General features: G+C 40.2%; 1 protein-coding gene across 1 annotated transcript in view; it reads left to right on the top strand.

Annotated features, from left to right (window-relative positions):
• Positions 1-17,483, top strand: part of CACUL1 (CDK2 associated cullin domain 1) — a 65,185-nt gene continuing 47,702 nt past the window's right edge. Inside the window, exons 1-2 of the mRNA XM_075842678.1 lie at positions 1-117; positions 904-992. Of these exons, the coding sequence (XP_075698793.1) occupies positions 1-117; positions 904-992 (206 nt within the window). The remainder of the gene's footprint in view (positions 118-903; positions 993-17,483) is intronic.

Here is a 17,483-nt window from a genome sequence, read left to right as displayed (position 1 = left end):
ATGCCCCCCGCCATAGTCATTCTTATGAATCTTGCAAGAGATTCTCTAGATGTAACAACCCTTACTGGATCCAGAAAGATTGAAGACTTTTTCAGAGTGTGGGAAATCTTCGGACAGGTAACAATTTACAGCCCTTTTATTCGTTAGCTGGATGAGGGAAGAACACCGGCAGGACGGCTTTTGTTGATATTTTCTGTTGAACCCACTTTGGGGACAAAGGAGGGGACTGTCCTAAGAAGAACACGATCAGGCACCATCTTCAGAAAAACAAGGGGGGTAGGAGATAAAGCTGCAACTCTCCCACTCTTTTTGCTGATGTAATTGCGACCAGAAAAAAGGACTTTAAAAACGAGAGCCACTTGTTCTCTACGTCTTCCCGTGGTTCAAAAGAGAACAGGGTTAATCTGTTTAATACTAGACACAGGTCCTAGGTGGCCACCGGATGTCTGATACTAGGTCTAAGAGTTCTCAGAGCCTTAAAGAGTCTTGCAATTAGATGCTGGTAATGAAAACTTCCCGTCAGTGAAGGAATGTATGGCCGTCATATGGACTCTCCAGGTGTTGGCGTTGAGGCAGGAAAAATGCTGTAGCCAAGAAGAAAATTTCTTCCAGATTCTTGAATAGAGCGAAATTAATGGAAAATTTCCTGGCAACAGGAAAGATGGAGAACAGTTTCTGAAAGCTCTTTCTCTTTTAGATCGGATTCTTCGGATACCAGGCCGTCAGCTGTAGTCTGTCCAGGAAGAGACCTCTCTAACAATAGATCTTTGTGTAGGGGCAGTCTCCAGCATTCTACACTTGAAATACGTAACAAGATGGAAAACCAGACCCTTCATGGCCAGAAAGGAGGCAGTAGAATTACAGTTGACTTCTCTAACATATCTTGGCCCAAATTCTGTTTAGAAAATAGACTGGAAGAAAAATGTAGCGATAGCGATTCTTCCTGCTGAGCTGCGAATGCACCTATTAGGCCTGGAGTTGGATCTGTTCAGGTAGCAAAAGTATTCTAATTTGCAATTCGACCTGGTGGCCATCAGATCTGAGGAATGTCCCATTTGTGCGTCAACTGCAGAAAATACTTCGTCTACTTCCCATTCTGGACTCAGCGTTTTCCGAAGCAGAACATTCACAGATCCTCTGATGTACAGAGCACAGAGATCTAGACAATTCAGAATCTTCTTGCACTCTCAGAAATGATGAAGAGCCAATTTAATGGTCTTCGCTCCTTCAGGTTGGAAGAGAGTCATCTGTTCTTGTAATGAGTCCCCGAGCCCCTCCTGGAGGCATCCGTAGAGATGACAACTTGGTCCAACATTATAAAGCATCTCTCTGGTTTAAGATTGTTGTCTGTCAATCAGCATTGAAGAGTATCTTGAATATAGGAACTTATCTGGAGCCATTTCTGGAGGATGAGAGGGTTGTGATCCCAAACTGATAGGATCTCTTGCTGGAGTTCCCACATGTGAACCCTTGCCAAAGTTATGGCCTCAACAGATGCGGAGAAATGCCCTAGCACTCTCATAGGAGCTCTGATTAGGTTTGATTGTGGCCATCTTGTCTGATGGAAGAAAAAATGTCTGACTTACGGCATTTTATGACAAACTCCAGAAAACGCTTCCTGGTACCTGAAACTAACTGCAGGTGAATGTTTTGTCTTCCTTTCTGATTGGTATCTGAAGATTCGCATCTGTTAAATCTAAAGACGCCATCAGAATCGCTGTGACCGATCTTACTGTCTCTATTCTGAACTTTGTTTTCTTTAGGTAACAAATCTATGATTAGGCGTCGAGCCCCGCCAGGTTTTGTTCCTGGGGTATAAACTCTGGAGCCTCTTTTAACATGAATTCCCTTATAAGGTTTTGAGCATATAGGAAATCTGAAAAAAATAATGGGAGACAGCGCTCCTCCGGGACCTGTGTCGTTCTACGTCAAAGCCGGCTGCCACCCACGGCGTTCCCTGGGAGGAATGATCCTCCTTGCAGGAATAAAACTGGTAAGAAGGGTAGAAAGAAAATTGCAGTATTTACGGTATCGGCGCCAGGCAGGTGAGAAATGAGGATGATGATAGATGTTTTTTTCTTCAGAAGGAATTTGTTTTATATTCAGTGGACGACGCATTTCTGGACTGTATTGGTCAGTTCATCAGGTCTGTTTACATGTTTGCACGTGTATATTGCTAGGTTATATAATGGGAAAGACCGGTGTAAAGGCTTAGTTTCACATATTTTGTTAAAAAAGGTTCTGTCACCACATTATAAGTGCCCTGTCTCCTACATAAGGAGATTGGCGCTGTAATGTAGATAACAGTGGTCCTAGTAATAAAGAGGCTGTCACCACATTATAAGTGCCCTGTCTCCTACATAATGTGATCAGTGCTGTAATGTAGATAACAGTGGTCCTAGTAATAAAGAGGTTCTGTCACCACATTATAAGTGCCCTGTCTCCTACATAAGGAGATCGGCGCTGTAATGTAGATAACAGTGGTCCTAGTAATAAAGAGGTTCTGTCACCACATTATAAGTGCCCTATCGCCTACATAAGGAGATCAGCGCTATAATGTAGGTGACAGTAATGATTTTTATTTAAAAAAAATGATCTGTTTTCACCACGTTATTAGCGATTTTAGATTTATGCTAATGAGTTGCTTAATGCCCAAGTGGGCGTACTTTTACTTTAGACCAAGTGGGCGTTGTACAGAGGAGTGTATGATGCTGACCAATCAGCGTTATGCACTCCTCTCTATTCATTTACACAGCGCATAGGGATCCTGTTAGATCCTTATGTGCTGTCTTATACTTGCACATTAACAATACTGAAGTGTTTAGACAGTGAATAGACATTCCACGGGATATTCACAAGCTAACGTTTCTGTGGTAGTTACAGCAGAGGAAGCGTAATCTCGTTGTAACCTGTCATTTACAGCGTAATCTCGCGAGATTAGGCTTCCTCTGCTGTAACTACCACAGACCGAGTAACGAAGTGCAGAGATTATGAATAGACATCCCGTGGAATGTCTATTCACTGTCTAAACACTTCAGTATTGTTAATGTGTTAGTATAAGACAGCACATAAGGATCTAACAGGAACCCTATGCGCTGTGTAAATGAATAGAGAGGAGTGCATGACGCTGATTCGTCACTGATTGGTCAGCATCATACACTCCCCTGTACAACACCCACTTGGTCTAATGTAGAAATACGCCCACTTGAGAATTAAGCAACTCATTAGCATAAATCTAAAATCGCTAATAAAGTGGTAAAAATAGATCATTTTTTTAAAATAAAAAGCATCACTGTCGCCTACATTATAGCGCTGATCTTCTTATATAGCAGACAGGACACTTAGAATGTGGTGACAGCCTCTTTATTACTAGGACCACTGTTATCTACATTACAGCACTGATCACATTATGTAGGAGACAGGACACTTATAATCTGGTGACAGCCTCTTTATTACTAGGACCACTGTTATAACACCGGAGGATATAACACTGATACTAGTGATAATACTGGAGGATATAACACTGATACTAGTGATAATACCGGAGGATATAACACTGATACTAGTGATAACACAGGAGGATATAACACTGATACTAGTGATAATACAGGAGGATATAACACGGATACTAGTGATAATACAGGAGGATATAACACGGATACTAGTGATAATACAGGAGGATATAACACGGATACTAGTGATAATACAGGAGGATATAACACTGATACTAGTGATAATACAGGAGGATATAACACTGATACTAGTGATAATACCGGAGGATATACCGCTGATACTAGTGATAATACAGGAGGATATAACGCTGATACTAGTGATAACACAGGAGGATATAACGCTGATACTAGTGATAACACAGGAGGATATAACACTGATACTAGTGATAACACCGGAGGATATAACACTGATACTAGTGATAACACCGGAGGATATAACACTGATACTAGTGATAACACCGGAGGATATAACACAGATACTAGTGATAATACAGGAGGATATAACACTGATACTAGTGATAACACCTGAGGATATAACACTGATACTAGTGATAACACCTGAGGATATAACACCGATACTAGTGATGACACCGGAGGATATAACACTGATACTAGTGATAATACTGGAGGATATAACACTGATACTAGTGATAATACCGGAGGATGTAACACTGATACTAGTGATAACACCGGAGGATATAACACTGATACTAGTGATGACACCGGAGGATATAACACTGATACTAGTGATAATACAGGAGGATATAACACTGATACTAGTGATAATACCGGAGGATATAACACTGATACTAGTGATAATACAGGAGGATATAACACTGATACTAGTGATAATACAGGAGGATATAACACTGATACTAGTGATAACACCGGAGGATATAACACCGATACTAGTGATAACACCGGAGGATATAACACCGATACTAGTGATAACACCTGAGGATATAACACTGATACTAGTGATAACACAGGAGGATATAACACTGATACTAGTGATAATACAGGAGGATATAACACGGATACTAGTGATAATACAGGAGGATATAACACGGATACTAGTGATAATACAGGAGGATATAACACTGATACTAGTGATAATACAGGAGGATATAACACTGATACTAGTGATAATACCGGAGGATATAACACTGATACTAGTGATAATACAGGAGGATATAACACTGATACTAGTGATAATACCGGAGGATATAACGCCGATACTAGTGATAACACCGGAGGATATAACGCCGATACTAGTGATAATACCGGAGGATATAACGCCGATACTAGTGATAATGCCGGAGGATATAACACCGATACTAGTGATAACACCGGAGGATATAACACTGATACTAGTGATAACACCGGAGGATATAACACTGATAACACCGGAGGATATAACACTGATACTAGTGATAACACCGGAGGATATAACACTGATACTAGTGATAACACCGGAGGATATAACACTAATACTAGTGATAACACCTGAGGATATAACACTGATACTAGTGATAATACCGGAGGATATAACACTGATACTAGTGATAATACCGGAGGATATAACACTGATACTAGTGATAATACAGGAGGATATAACACTGATACTAGTGATAATACAGGAGGATATAACACTGATACTAGTGATAATACAGGAGGATATAACACGGATACTAGTGATAATACAGGAGGATATAACACGGATACTAGTGATAATACAGGAGGATATAACACGGATACTAGTGATAATACAGGAGGATATAACACTGATACTAGTGATAATACCGGAGGATATAACACTGATACTAGTGATAATACAGGAGGATATAACACCGATACTAGTGATAATACCGGAGGATATAACGCCGATACTAGTGATAACACCGGAGGATATAACGCCGATACTAGTGATAACACCGGAGGATATAACGCCGATACTAGTGATAATACCGGAGGATATAACACCGATACTAGTGATAATACCGGAGGATATAACACCGATACTAGTGATAACACCGGAGGATATAACACTGATACTAGTGATAATACAGGAGGATATAACACTGATACTAGTGATAACACCGGAGGATATAACGCTGATACTAGTGATAACACCGGAGGATATAACGCTGATACTAGTGATAACACCGGAGGATATAATGCTGATACTAGTGATAACACCGGAGGATATAACGCTGATACTAGTGATAATATCGGAGGATATAACGCTGATACTAGTGATAATATCGGAGGATATAACACTGATACTAGTGATAATACAGGAGGATATAACACTGATACTAGTGATGACACCGGAGGATATAACACTGATACTAGTGATAACACCGGAGGATATAACACCGATACTAGTGATAACACCGGAGGATATAACACCGATACTAGTGATAACACCGGAGGATATAACACTGATACTAGTGATAACACCAGAGGATATAACACTAATACTAGTGATAACACCGGAGGATATAACACCGATACTAGTGATAATACCGGAGGATATAACACCGATACTAGTGATAATACAGGAGGATATAACACTGATACTAGTGATAACACAAGAGGATATAACACCGATACTAGTGATAATACTGGAGGATATGACACTGATACTAGTGATAACACCGCAGGATATAACACCGATACTAGTGATAACACCGGAGGATATAACACCGATACTAGTGATAATACAGGAGGATATAACACTGATACTAGTGATAATACAGGAGGATATAACACTGATACTGTAATGGCAGGGGGTAGGGAGACGGACAAGTGAGCCCTAATCTACCCGCCACTCTGTCTCTGCCTACTTGCAACGACCCGCCCTAGGCGACGGGGTACAACTGGGCGGCGGTCCCTGCGCTCAGTAAGTCCACGACAAACACGACAAACATACAAGGAACACAAGCAAGGAAAAGGGGCCGTTGCCCACGGCAACACCGTGAGCAACCAGAGTGGTGAACGAGCCGAGTCAAGCCAGGAGTGTGCGAGGTACCAAACGAAAAGCAGAAGAGTAGTCGGTAAGCCAGGGTCTGTATGGAGCAGGATCAAAAATAGCAGGAGCTGTAGCTGGGCCAGGAAACCACAAGGAGGGAAACACAAGCAATAACAAGCACCGGGGACAGGAAGTGCAGGCTTAAATAGACCGAGGGCGGGAGCTAGCTGAGTCTGGCCAGGTTACGATAGGCTCTCCCACTCCTAAGCCTGCCAGCCTGAATGGTGGAAGCAGGAGTCAGTCTCAGGGATGTATTCTCAGGTGCTGACTGATTAGTTCTGGGAGTTAACCCCGCTGTGCCTGGCAGATCCTTTACAGATACTAGTGATAATACAGGAGGATATAACACTGATACTAGTGATAACACCGGAGGATATAACACTGATACTAGTGATAACACCGGAGGATATAACACCGATACTAGTGATATTACCGGAGGATATAACACCGATACTAGTGATAACACCGGAGGATATAACACTGATACTAGTGATAATACAGGAGGATATAACACTGATACTAGTGATAATACCGGAGGATATAACACTGATACTAGTGATAATACAGGAGGATATAACACTGATACTAGTGATAACACGGGAAGATATAACACCGATACTAGTGATAACACTGGAGGATATAACACTGATACTAGTGATAACACCGGAGGATATAACACTGATAATAGTGATAATACCGGAGGATATAACACTGATACTAGTGATAATACAGGAGGATATAACACTGATACTAGTGATAACACCGGAGGATATAACACTGATACTAGTGATAACACCGGAGGATATAACACTGATACTAGTGATAACACAGGAGGATATAACACCGATACTAGTGATAAGACCGGAGGATATAACACCGATACTAGTGATAACACCTGAGGATATAACACCGATACTAGTGATAACACCGGAGGATATAACACCGATACTAGTGATAACACCGGAGGATATAACACTGATACTAGTGATAATACAGGAGGATATAACACTGATACTAGTGATAACACCGGAGGATATAACACTGATAATAGTGATAATACCGGAGGATATAACACTGATACTAGTGATAACACCGGAGGATATAACACTGATACTAGTGATAACACCGGAGGATATAACACCGATACTAGTGATAATACCGGAGGATATAACACTGATACTAGTGATAATACCGGAGGATATAACACTGATACTAGTGATAATACCGGAGGATATAACACCGATACTAGTGATAACACCAGAGGATATAACACCGATACTAGTGATAACACCTGAGGATATAACACTGATACTAGTGATAACACCTGAGGATATAATACTGATAATAGTGATAACACCGGAGGATATAACACTGATACTAGTGATAATACCGGAGGATATAACACTGATACTAGTGATAACACCAGAGGATATAACACTGATACTAGTGATAACACCTGAGGATATAATACTGATACTAGTGATAACACCGGAGGATATAACACTGATACTAGTGATAATACAGAAGGATATAACACTGATACTAGTGATAATACCGGAGGATATAACACTGATACTAGTAATAATACCGGAGGATATAACACTGATACTAGTGATAACACCTGAGGATATAACACTGATACTAGTGATAACACCGGAGGATATAACACCGATACTAGTGATAACACCAGAGGATAGAACACCGATACTAGTGATAACACCGGAGGATATAACACCGATACTAGCGATAATACCGGAGGATATAACACCGATACTAGTGATAACACCGGAGGATATAACACTGATACTAGTGATAATACAGGAGTATATAACACTGATACTAGTGATAACACCAGAGGATATAACACTGATACTAGTGATAATACAGGAGGATATAACACGGATACTAGTGATAATACAGGAGGATATAACACGGATACTAGTGATAATACAGGAGGATATAACACTGATACTAGTGATAATACAGGAGGATATAACACTGATACTAGTGATAATACCGGAGGATATAACACTGATACTAGTGATAATACAGGAGGATATAACACTGATACTAGTGATAATACCGGAGGATATAACGCCGATACTAGTGATAACACCGGAGGATATAACGCCGATACTAGTGATAATACCGGAGGATATAACGCCGATACTAGTGATAATGCCGGAGGATATAACACCGATACTAGTGATAACACCGGAGGATATAACACTGATACTAGTGATAACACCGGAGGATATAACACTGATAACACCGGAGGATATAACACTGATACTAGTGATAACACCGGAGGATATAACACTGATACTAGTGATAACACCGGAGGATATAACACTAATACTAGTGATAACACCTGAGGATATAACACTGATACTAGTGATAATACCGGAGGATATAACACTGATACTAGTGATAATACCGGAGGATATAACACTGATACTAGTGATAATACAGGAGGATATAACACTGATACTAGTGATAATACAGGAGGATATAACACTGATACTAGTGATAATACAGGAGGATATAACACGGATACTAGTGATAATACAGGAGGATATAACACGGATACTAGTGATAATACAGGAGGATATAACACGGATACTAGTGATAATACAGGAGGATATAACACTGATACTAGTGATAATACCGGAGGATATAACACTGATACTAGTGATAATACAGGAGGATATAACACCGATACTAGTGATAATACCGGAGGATATAACGCCGATACTAGTGATAACACCGGAGGATATAACGCCGATACTAGTGATAACACCGGAGGATATAACGCCGATACTAGTGATAATACCGGAGGATATAACACCGATACTAGTGATAATACCGGAGGATATAACACCGATACTAGTGATAACACCGGAGGATATAACACTGATACTAGTGATAATACAGGAGGATATAACACTGATACTAGTGATAACACCGGAGGATATAACGCTGATACTAGTGATAACACCGGAGGATATAACGCTGATACTAGTGATAACACCGGAGGATATAATGCTGATACTAGTGATAACACCGGAGGATATAACGCTGATACTAGTGATAATATCGGAGGATATAACGCTGATACTAGTGATAATATCGGAGGATATAACACTGATACTAGTGATAATACAGGAGGATATAACACTGATACTAGTGATGACACCGGAGGATATAACACTGATACTAGTGATAACACCGGAGGATATAACACCGATACTAGTGATAACACCGGAGGATATAACACCGATACTAGTGATAACACCGGAGGATATAACACTGATACTAGTGATAACACCAGAGGATATAACACTAATACTAGTGATAACACCGGAGGATATAACACCGATACTAGTGATAATACCGGAGGATATAACACCGATACTAGTGATAATACAGGAGGATATAACACTGATACTAGTGATAACACAAGAGGATATAACACCGATACTAGTGATAATACTGGAGGATATGACACTGATACTAGTGATAACACCGCAGGATATAACACCGATACTAGTGATAACACCGGAGGATATAACACCGATACTAGTGATAATACAGGAGGATATAACACTGATACTAGTGATAATACAGGAGGATATAACACTGATACTGTAATGGCAGGGGGTAGGGAGACGGACAAGTGAGCCCTAATCTACCCGCCACTCTGTCTCTGCCTACTTGCAACGACCCGCCCTAGGCGACGGGGTACAACTGGGCGGCGGTCCCTGCGCTCAGTAAGTCCACGACAAACACGACAAACATACAAGGAACACAAGCAAGGAAAAGGGGCCGTTGCCCACGGCAACACCGTGAGCAACCAGAGTGGTGAACGAGCCGAGTCAAGCCAGGAGTGTGCGAGGTACCAAACGAAAAGCAGAAGAGTAGTCGGTAAGCCAGGGTCTGTATGGAGCAGGATCAAAAATAGCAGGAGCTGTAGCTGGGCCAGGAAACCACAAGGAGGGAAACACAAGCAATAACAAGCACCGGGGACAGGAAGTGCAGGCTTAAATAGACCGAGGGCGGGAGCTAGCTGAGTCTGGCCAGGTTACGATAGGCTCTCCCACTCCTAAGCCTGCCAGCCTGAATGGTGGAAGCAGGAGTCAGTCTCAGGGATGTATTCTCAGGTGCTGACTGATTAGTTCTGGGAGTTAACCCCGCTGTGCCTGGCAGATCCTTTACAGATACTAGTGATAATACAGGAGGATATAACACCGATACTAGTGATAACACCGGAGGATATAACACCGATACTAGTGATAACACCGGAGGATATAACACTGATACTAGTGATAATACAGGAGGATATAACACTGATACTAGTGATAATACAGGAGGATATAACACTGATACTAGTGATAACACCGGAGGATATAACACTGATAATAGTGATAATACCGGAGGATATAACACTGATACTAGTGATAACACCGGAGGATATAACACTGATACTAGTGATAACACCGGAGGATATAACACCGATACTAGTGATAATACCGGAGGATATAACACTGATACTAGTGATAATACCGGAGGATATAACACTGATACTAGTGATAATACCGGAGGATATAACACCGATACTAGTGATAACACCAGAGGATATAACACCGATACTAGTGATAACACCTGAGGATATAACACTGATACTAGTGATAACACCTGAGGATATAATACTGATAATAGTGATAACACCGGAGGATATAACACTGATACTAGTGATAATACCGGAGGATATAACACTGATACTAGTGATAACACCAGAGGATATAACACTGATACTAGTGATAACACCTGAGGATATAATACTGATACTAGTGATAACACCGGAGGATATAACACTGATACTAGTGATAATACAGAAGGATATAACACTGATACTAGTGATAATACCGGAGGATATAACACTGATACTAGTAATAATACCGGAGGATATAACACTGATACTAGTGATAACACCTGAGGATATAACACTGATACTAGTGATAACACCGGAGGATATAACACCGATACTAGTGATAACACCAGAGGATAGAACACCGATACTAGTGATAACACCGGAGGATATAACACCGATACTAGCGATAATACCGGAGGATATAACACCGATACTAGTGATAACACCGGAGGATATAACACTGATACTAGTGATAATACAGGAGTATATAACACTGATACTAGTGATAACACCAGAGGATATAACACTGATACTAGTGATAACACCTGAGGATATAACACTGATACTAGTGATAACACCTGAGGATATAATACTGATACTAGTGATAACACCGGAGGATATAACACTGATACTAGTGATAATACAGGAGGATATAACACTGATACTAGTGATAATACCGGAGGATATAACACTGATACTAGTGATAATACCGGAGGATATAACACTGATACTAGTGATAACACGTGAGGATATAACACTGATACTAGTGATAACACCGGAGGATATAACACTGATACTAGTGATAATACAGGAGGATATAACACTGATACTAGTGATAACACCGGAGGATATAACACCGATACTAGTGATAATACAGGAGGATATAACACTGATACTAGTGATAACACCTGAGGATATAACACCGATACTAGAGATAACACCGGAGGATATAACACTGATACTAGAGATAACACCGGAGGATATAACACTGATACTAGTGATAACACCGGAGGATATAACACTGATACTAGTGATAACACCGGAGGATAGAACACTGATACTAGTGATAACACCGGAGGATATAACACTGATACTAGTGATAACACCGGAGGATATAACACTGATACTAGTGATAATACAGAAGGATATAACACCGATACTAGTGATAATACAGGAGGATATAACACCGATACTAGTGATAATACCGGAGGATATAACACTGATACTAGTGATAATACAGGAGGATATAACACTGATACTAGTGATAACACAAGAGGATATAACACCGATACTAGTGATAATACTGGAGGATATGACACTGATACTAGTGATAACACCGCAGGATATAACACCGATACTAGTGATAACACCGGAGGATATAACACCGATACTAGTGATAATACAGGAGGATATAACACTGATACTAGTGATAATACAGGAGGATATAACACTGATACTGTAATGGCAGGGGGTAGGGAGACGGACAAGTGAGCCCTAATCTACCCGCCACTCTGTCTCTGCCTACTTGCAACGACCCGCCCTAGGCGACGGGGTACAACTGGGCGGCGGTCCCTGCGCTCAGTAAGTCCACGACAAACACGACAAACATACAAGGAACACAAGCAAGGAAAAGGGGCCGTTGCCCACGGCAACACCGTGAGCAACCAGAGTGGTGAACGAGCCGAGTCAAGCCAGGAGTGTGCGAGGTACCAAACGAAAAGCAGAAGAGTAGTCGGTAAGCCAGGGTCTGTATGGAGCAGGATCAAAAATAGCAGGAGCTGTAGCTGGGCCAGGAAACCACAAGGAGGGAAACACAAGCAATAACAAGCACCGGGGACAGGAAGTGCAGGCTTAAATAGACCGAGGGCGGGAGCTAGCTGAGTCTGGCCAGGTTACGATAGGCTCTCCCACTCCTAAGCCTGCCAGCCTGAATGGTGGAAGCAGGAGTCAGTCTCAGGGATGTATTCTCAGGTGCTGACTGATTAGTTCTGGGAGTTAACCCCGCTGTGCCTGGCAGATCCTTTACAGATACTAGTGATAATACAGGAGGATATAACACTGATACTAGTGATAACACCGGAGGATATAACACTGATACTAGTGATAACACCGGAGGATATAACACCGATACTAGTGATATTACCGGAGGATATAACACCGATACTAGTGATAACACCGGAGGATATAACACTGATACTAGTGATAATACAGGAGGATATAACACTGATACTAGTGATAATACCGGAGGATATAACACTGATACTAGTGATAATACAGGAGGATATAACACTGATACTAGTGATAACACGGGAAGATATAACACCGATACTAGTGATAACACTGGAGGATATAACACTGATACTAGTGATAACACCGGAGGATATAACACTGATAATAGTGATAATACCGGAGGATATAACACTGATACTAGTGATAATACAGGAGGATATAACACTGATACTAGTGATAACACTGGAGGATATAACACTGATACTAGTGATAACACCGGAGGATATAACACTGATACTAGTGATAACACAGGAGGATATAACACCGATACTAGTGATAAGACCGGAGGATATAACACCGATACTAGTGATAACACCTGAGGATATAACACCGATACTAGTGATAACACCGGAGGATATAACACCGATACTAGTGATAACACCGGAGGATATAACACTGATACTAGTGATAATACAGGAGGATATAACACTGATACTAGTGATAACACCGGAGGATATAACACTGATAATAGTGATAATACCGGAGGATATAACACTGATACTAGTGATAACACCGGAGGATATAACACTGATACTAGTGATAACACCGGAGGATATAACACCGATACTAGTGATAATACCGGAGGATATAACACTGATACTAGTGATAATACCGGAGGATATAACACCGATACTAGTGATAACACCAGAGGATATAACACCGATACTAGTGATAACACCTGAGGATATAACACTGATACTAGTGATAACACCTGAGGATATAATACTGATAATAGTGATAACACCGGAGGATATAACACTGATACTAGTGATAATACCGGAGGATATAACACTGATACTAGTGATAACACCAGAGGATATAACACTGATACTAGTGATAACACCTGAGGATATAATACTGATACTAGTGATAACACCGGAGGATATAACACTGATACTAGTGATAATACAGAAGGATATAACACTGATACTAGTGATAATACCGGAGGATATAACACTGATACTAGTAATAATACCGGAGGATATAACACTGATACTAGTGATAACACCTGAGGATATAACACTGATACTAGTGATAACACCGGAGGATATAACACCGATACTAGTGATAACACCAGAGGATAGAACACCGATACTAGTGATAACACCGGAGGATATAACACCGATACTAGTGATAATACCGGAGGATATAACACCGATACTAGTGATAACACCGGAGGATATAACACTGATACTAGTGATAATACAGGAGTATATAACACTGATACTAGTGATAACACCAGAGGATATAACACTGATACTAGTGATAACACCTGAGGATATAACACTGATACTAGTGATAACACCTGAGGATATAATACTGATACTAGTGATAACACCGGAGGATATAACACTGATACTAGTGATAATACAGGAGGATATAACACTGATACTAGTGATAATACCGGAGGATATAACACTGATACTAGTGATAATACCGGAGGATATAACACTGATACTAGTGATAACACGTGAGGATATAACACTGATACTAGTGATAACACCGGAGGATATAACACTGATACTAGTGATAATACAGGAGGATATAACACTGATACTAGTGATAACACCGGAGGATATAACACCGATACTAGTGATAATACAGGAGGATATAACACTGATACTAGTGATAACACCTGAGGATATAACACCGATACTAGAGATAACACCGGAGGATATAACACTGATACTAGAGATAACACCGGAGGATATAACACTGATACTAGTGATAACACCGGAGGATATAACACTGATACTAGTGATAACACCGGAGGATAGAACACTGATACTAGTGATAACACCGGAGGATATAACACTGATACTAGTGATAACACCGGAGGATATAACACTGATACTAGTGATAATACAGAAGGATATAACACCGATACTAGTGATAATACAGGAGGATATAACACCGATACTAGTGATAATACCGGAGGATATAACACCGATACTAGTGATAATACAGGAGGATATAACACTGATACAAGTGATAATACCGGAGGATATAACACTGATACTAGTGATAATACAGGAGGATATAACACTGATACTAGTGATAATACAGGAGGATATAACACTGATACTAGTGATAACACCGGAGGATATAACACTGATACTAGTGATAATACTGGAGGATATAACACTGATACTAGTGATAATACAGGAGGATATAACACTGATACTAGTGATAATACAGGAGGATATAACACTGATACTAGTGATAATACCGGAGGATATAACACTGATACTAGTGATCATACCGGAGGATATAACACTGATACTAGTGATAATACTGGAGGATATAACACTGATACTAGTGATAATACAGGAGGATATAACACTGATACTAGTGATAATACAGGAGGATATAACACTGATACTAGTGATAATACCGGAGGATATAACACTGATACTAGTGATCATACCGGAGGATAGAACACTGATATTAGTGATAACACCGGAGGATATAACGCCGATACTAGTGATAATACCGGAGGATAGAACACTGATACTAGTGATAACACCTGAGGATATAACACTGATACTAGTGATAACACCGGAGGATATAACACTGATACTAGTGATAATACCGGAGGATATAACACCGATACTAGTGATAATACCGGAGGATATAATGCTGATACTAGTGATAATACCGGAGGATATAACACCGATACTAGTGATAATACCGGAGGATATAACACTGATACTAGTGATAATACAGGAGGATATAACACTGATACTAGTGATAACACCGGAGGATATAACACTGATACTAGTGATAACACCGGAGGATATAACACTGATACTAGTGATAATACAGGATATAACACTGATACTAGTGATAATACAGGAGGATATAACTCTGATACTAGTGATAATACCGGAGGATATAACACTGATACTAGTGATAACACCGGAGGATATAACACTGATACTAGTGATAATACCGGAGGATATAACACCGATACTAGTGATAACACCGGAGGATATAACACTGATACTAGTGATAATACCGGAGGATATAACACTGATACTAGTGATAACACCGGAGGATATAACACCGATACTAGTGATAACACCGGAGGATATAACACTGATACTAGTGATAATACCGGAGGATATAACGCTGATACTAGTGATAATACAGCAGGATATAACACTGATACTAGTGATAATACAGGAGGATATAACACAGATACTAGTGATAACACCGGAGGATATAACACTGATACTAGTGATAATACAGGAGGATATAACACTGATACTAGTGATAATACAGGAGGATATAACACTGATACTAGTGATAACACCGGAGGATATAACACTGATACTAGTGATAATACAGGAGGATATAACACTGATACTAGTGATAACACCGGAGGATATAACACTGATACTAGTGATAATACCGGAGGATATGACACTGATACTAGTGATAACACCGGAGGATATAACACTGATACTAGTGATAATACAGGAGGATATAACACTGATACTAGTGATAACACCGGAGGATATAACACTGATACTAGTGATAACACCGGAGGATATAACACCGATACTAGTGATAACACCGGAGGATATAACACTGATACTAGTGATAACACCGGTGGATATAACACTGATACTAGTGATAATACAGGAGGATATAATACTGATACTAGTGATAATACAGGAGGATATAACACTGATACTAGTGATAACACCGGAGGATATAACACTGATACTAGTGATAATACCGGAGGATATAACACCGATACTAGTGATAATACCGGAGGATATAACACCGATACTAGTGATAATACCGGAGGATATAACACCGATACTAGTGATAATACCGGAGGATATAACACTGATACTAGTGATAACACCTGAGGATATAACACTGATACTAGTGATAACACCGGAGGATATAACACTGATACTAGTGA

Source organism: Rhinoderma darwinii, chromosome 11 (genome assembly GCF_050947455.1).
Source record: "Rhinoderma darwinii isolate aRhiDar2 chromosome 11, aRhiDar2.hap1, whole genome shotgun sequence".
Taxonomy (NCBI): Eukaryota; Metazoa; Chordata; class Amphibia; order Anura; family Rhinodermatidae; genus Rhinoderma; species Rhinoderma darwinii.
The sequence above is the reverse complement of the archived record's forward strand: the minus strand, read 5'-3'. Positions and strand labels throughout refer to the sequence as shown.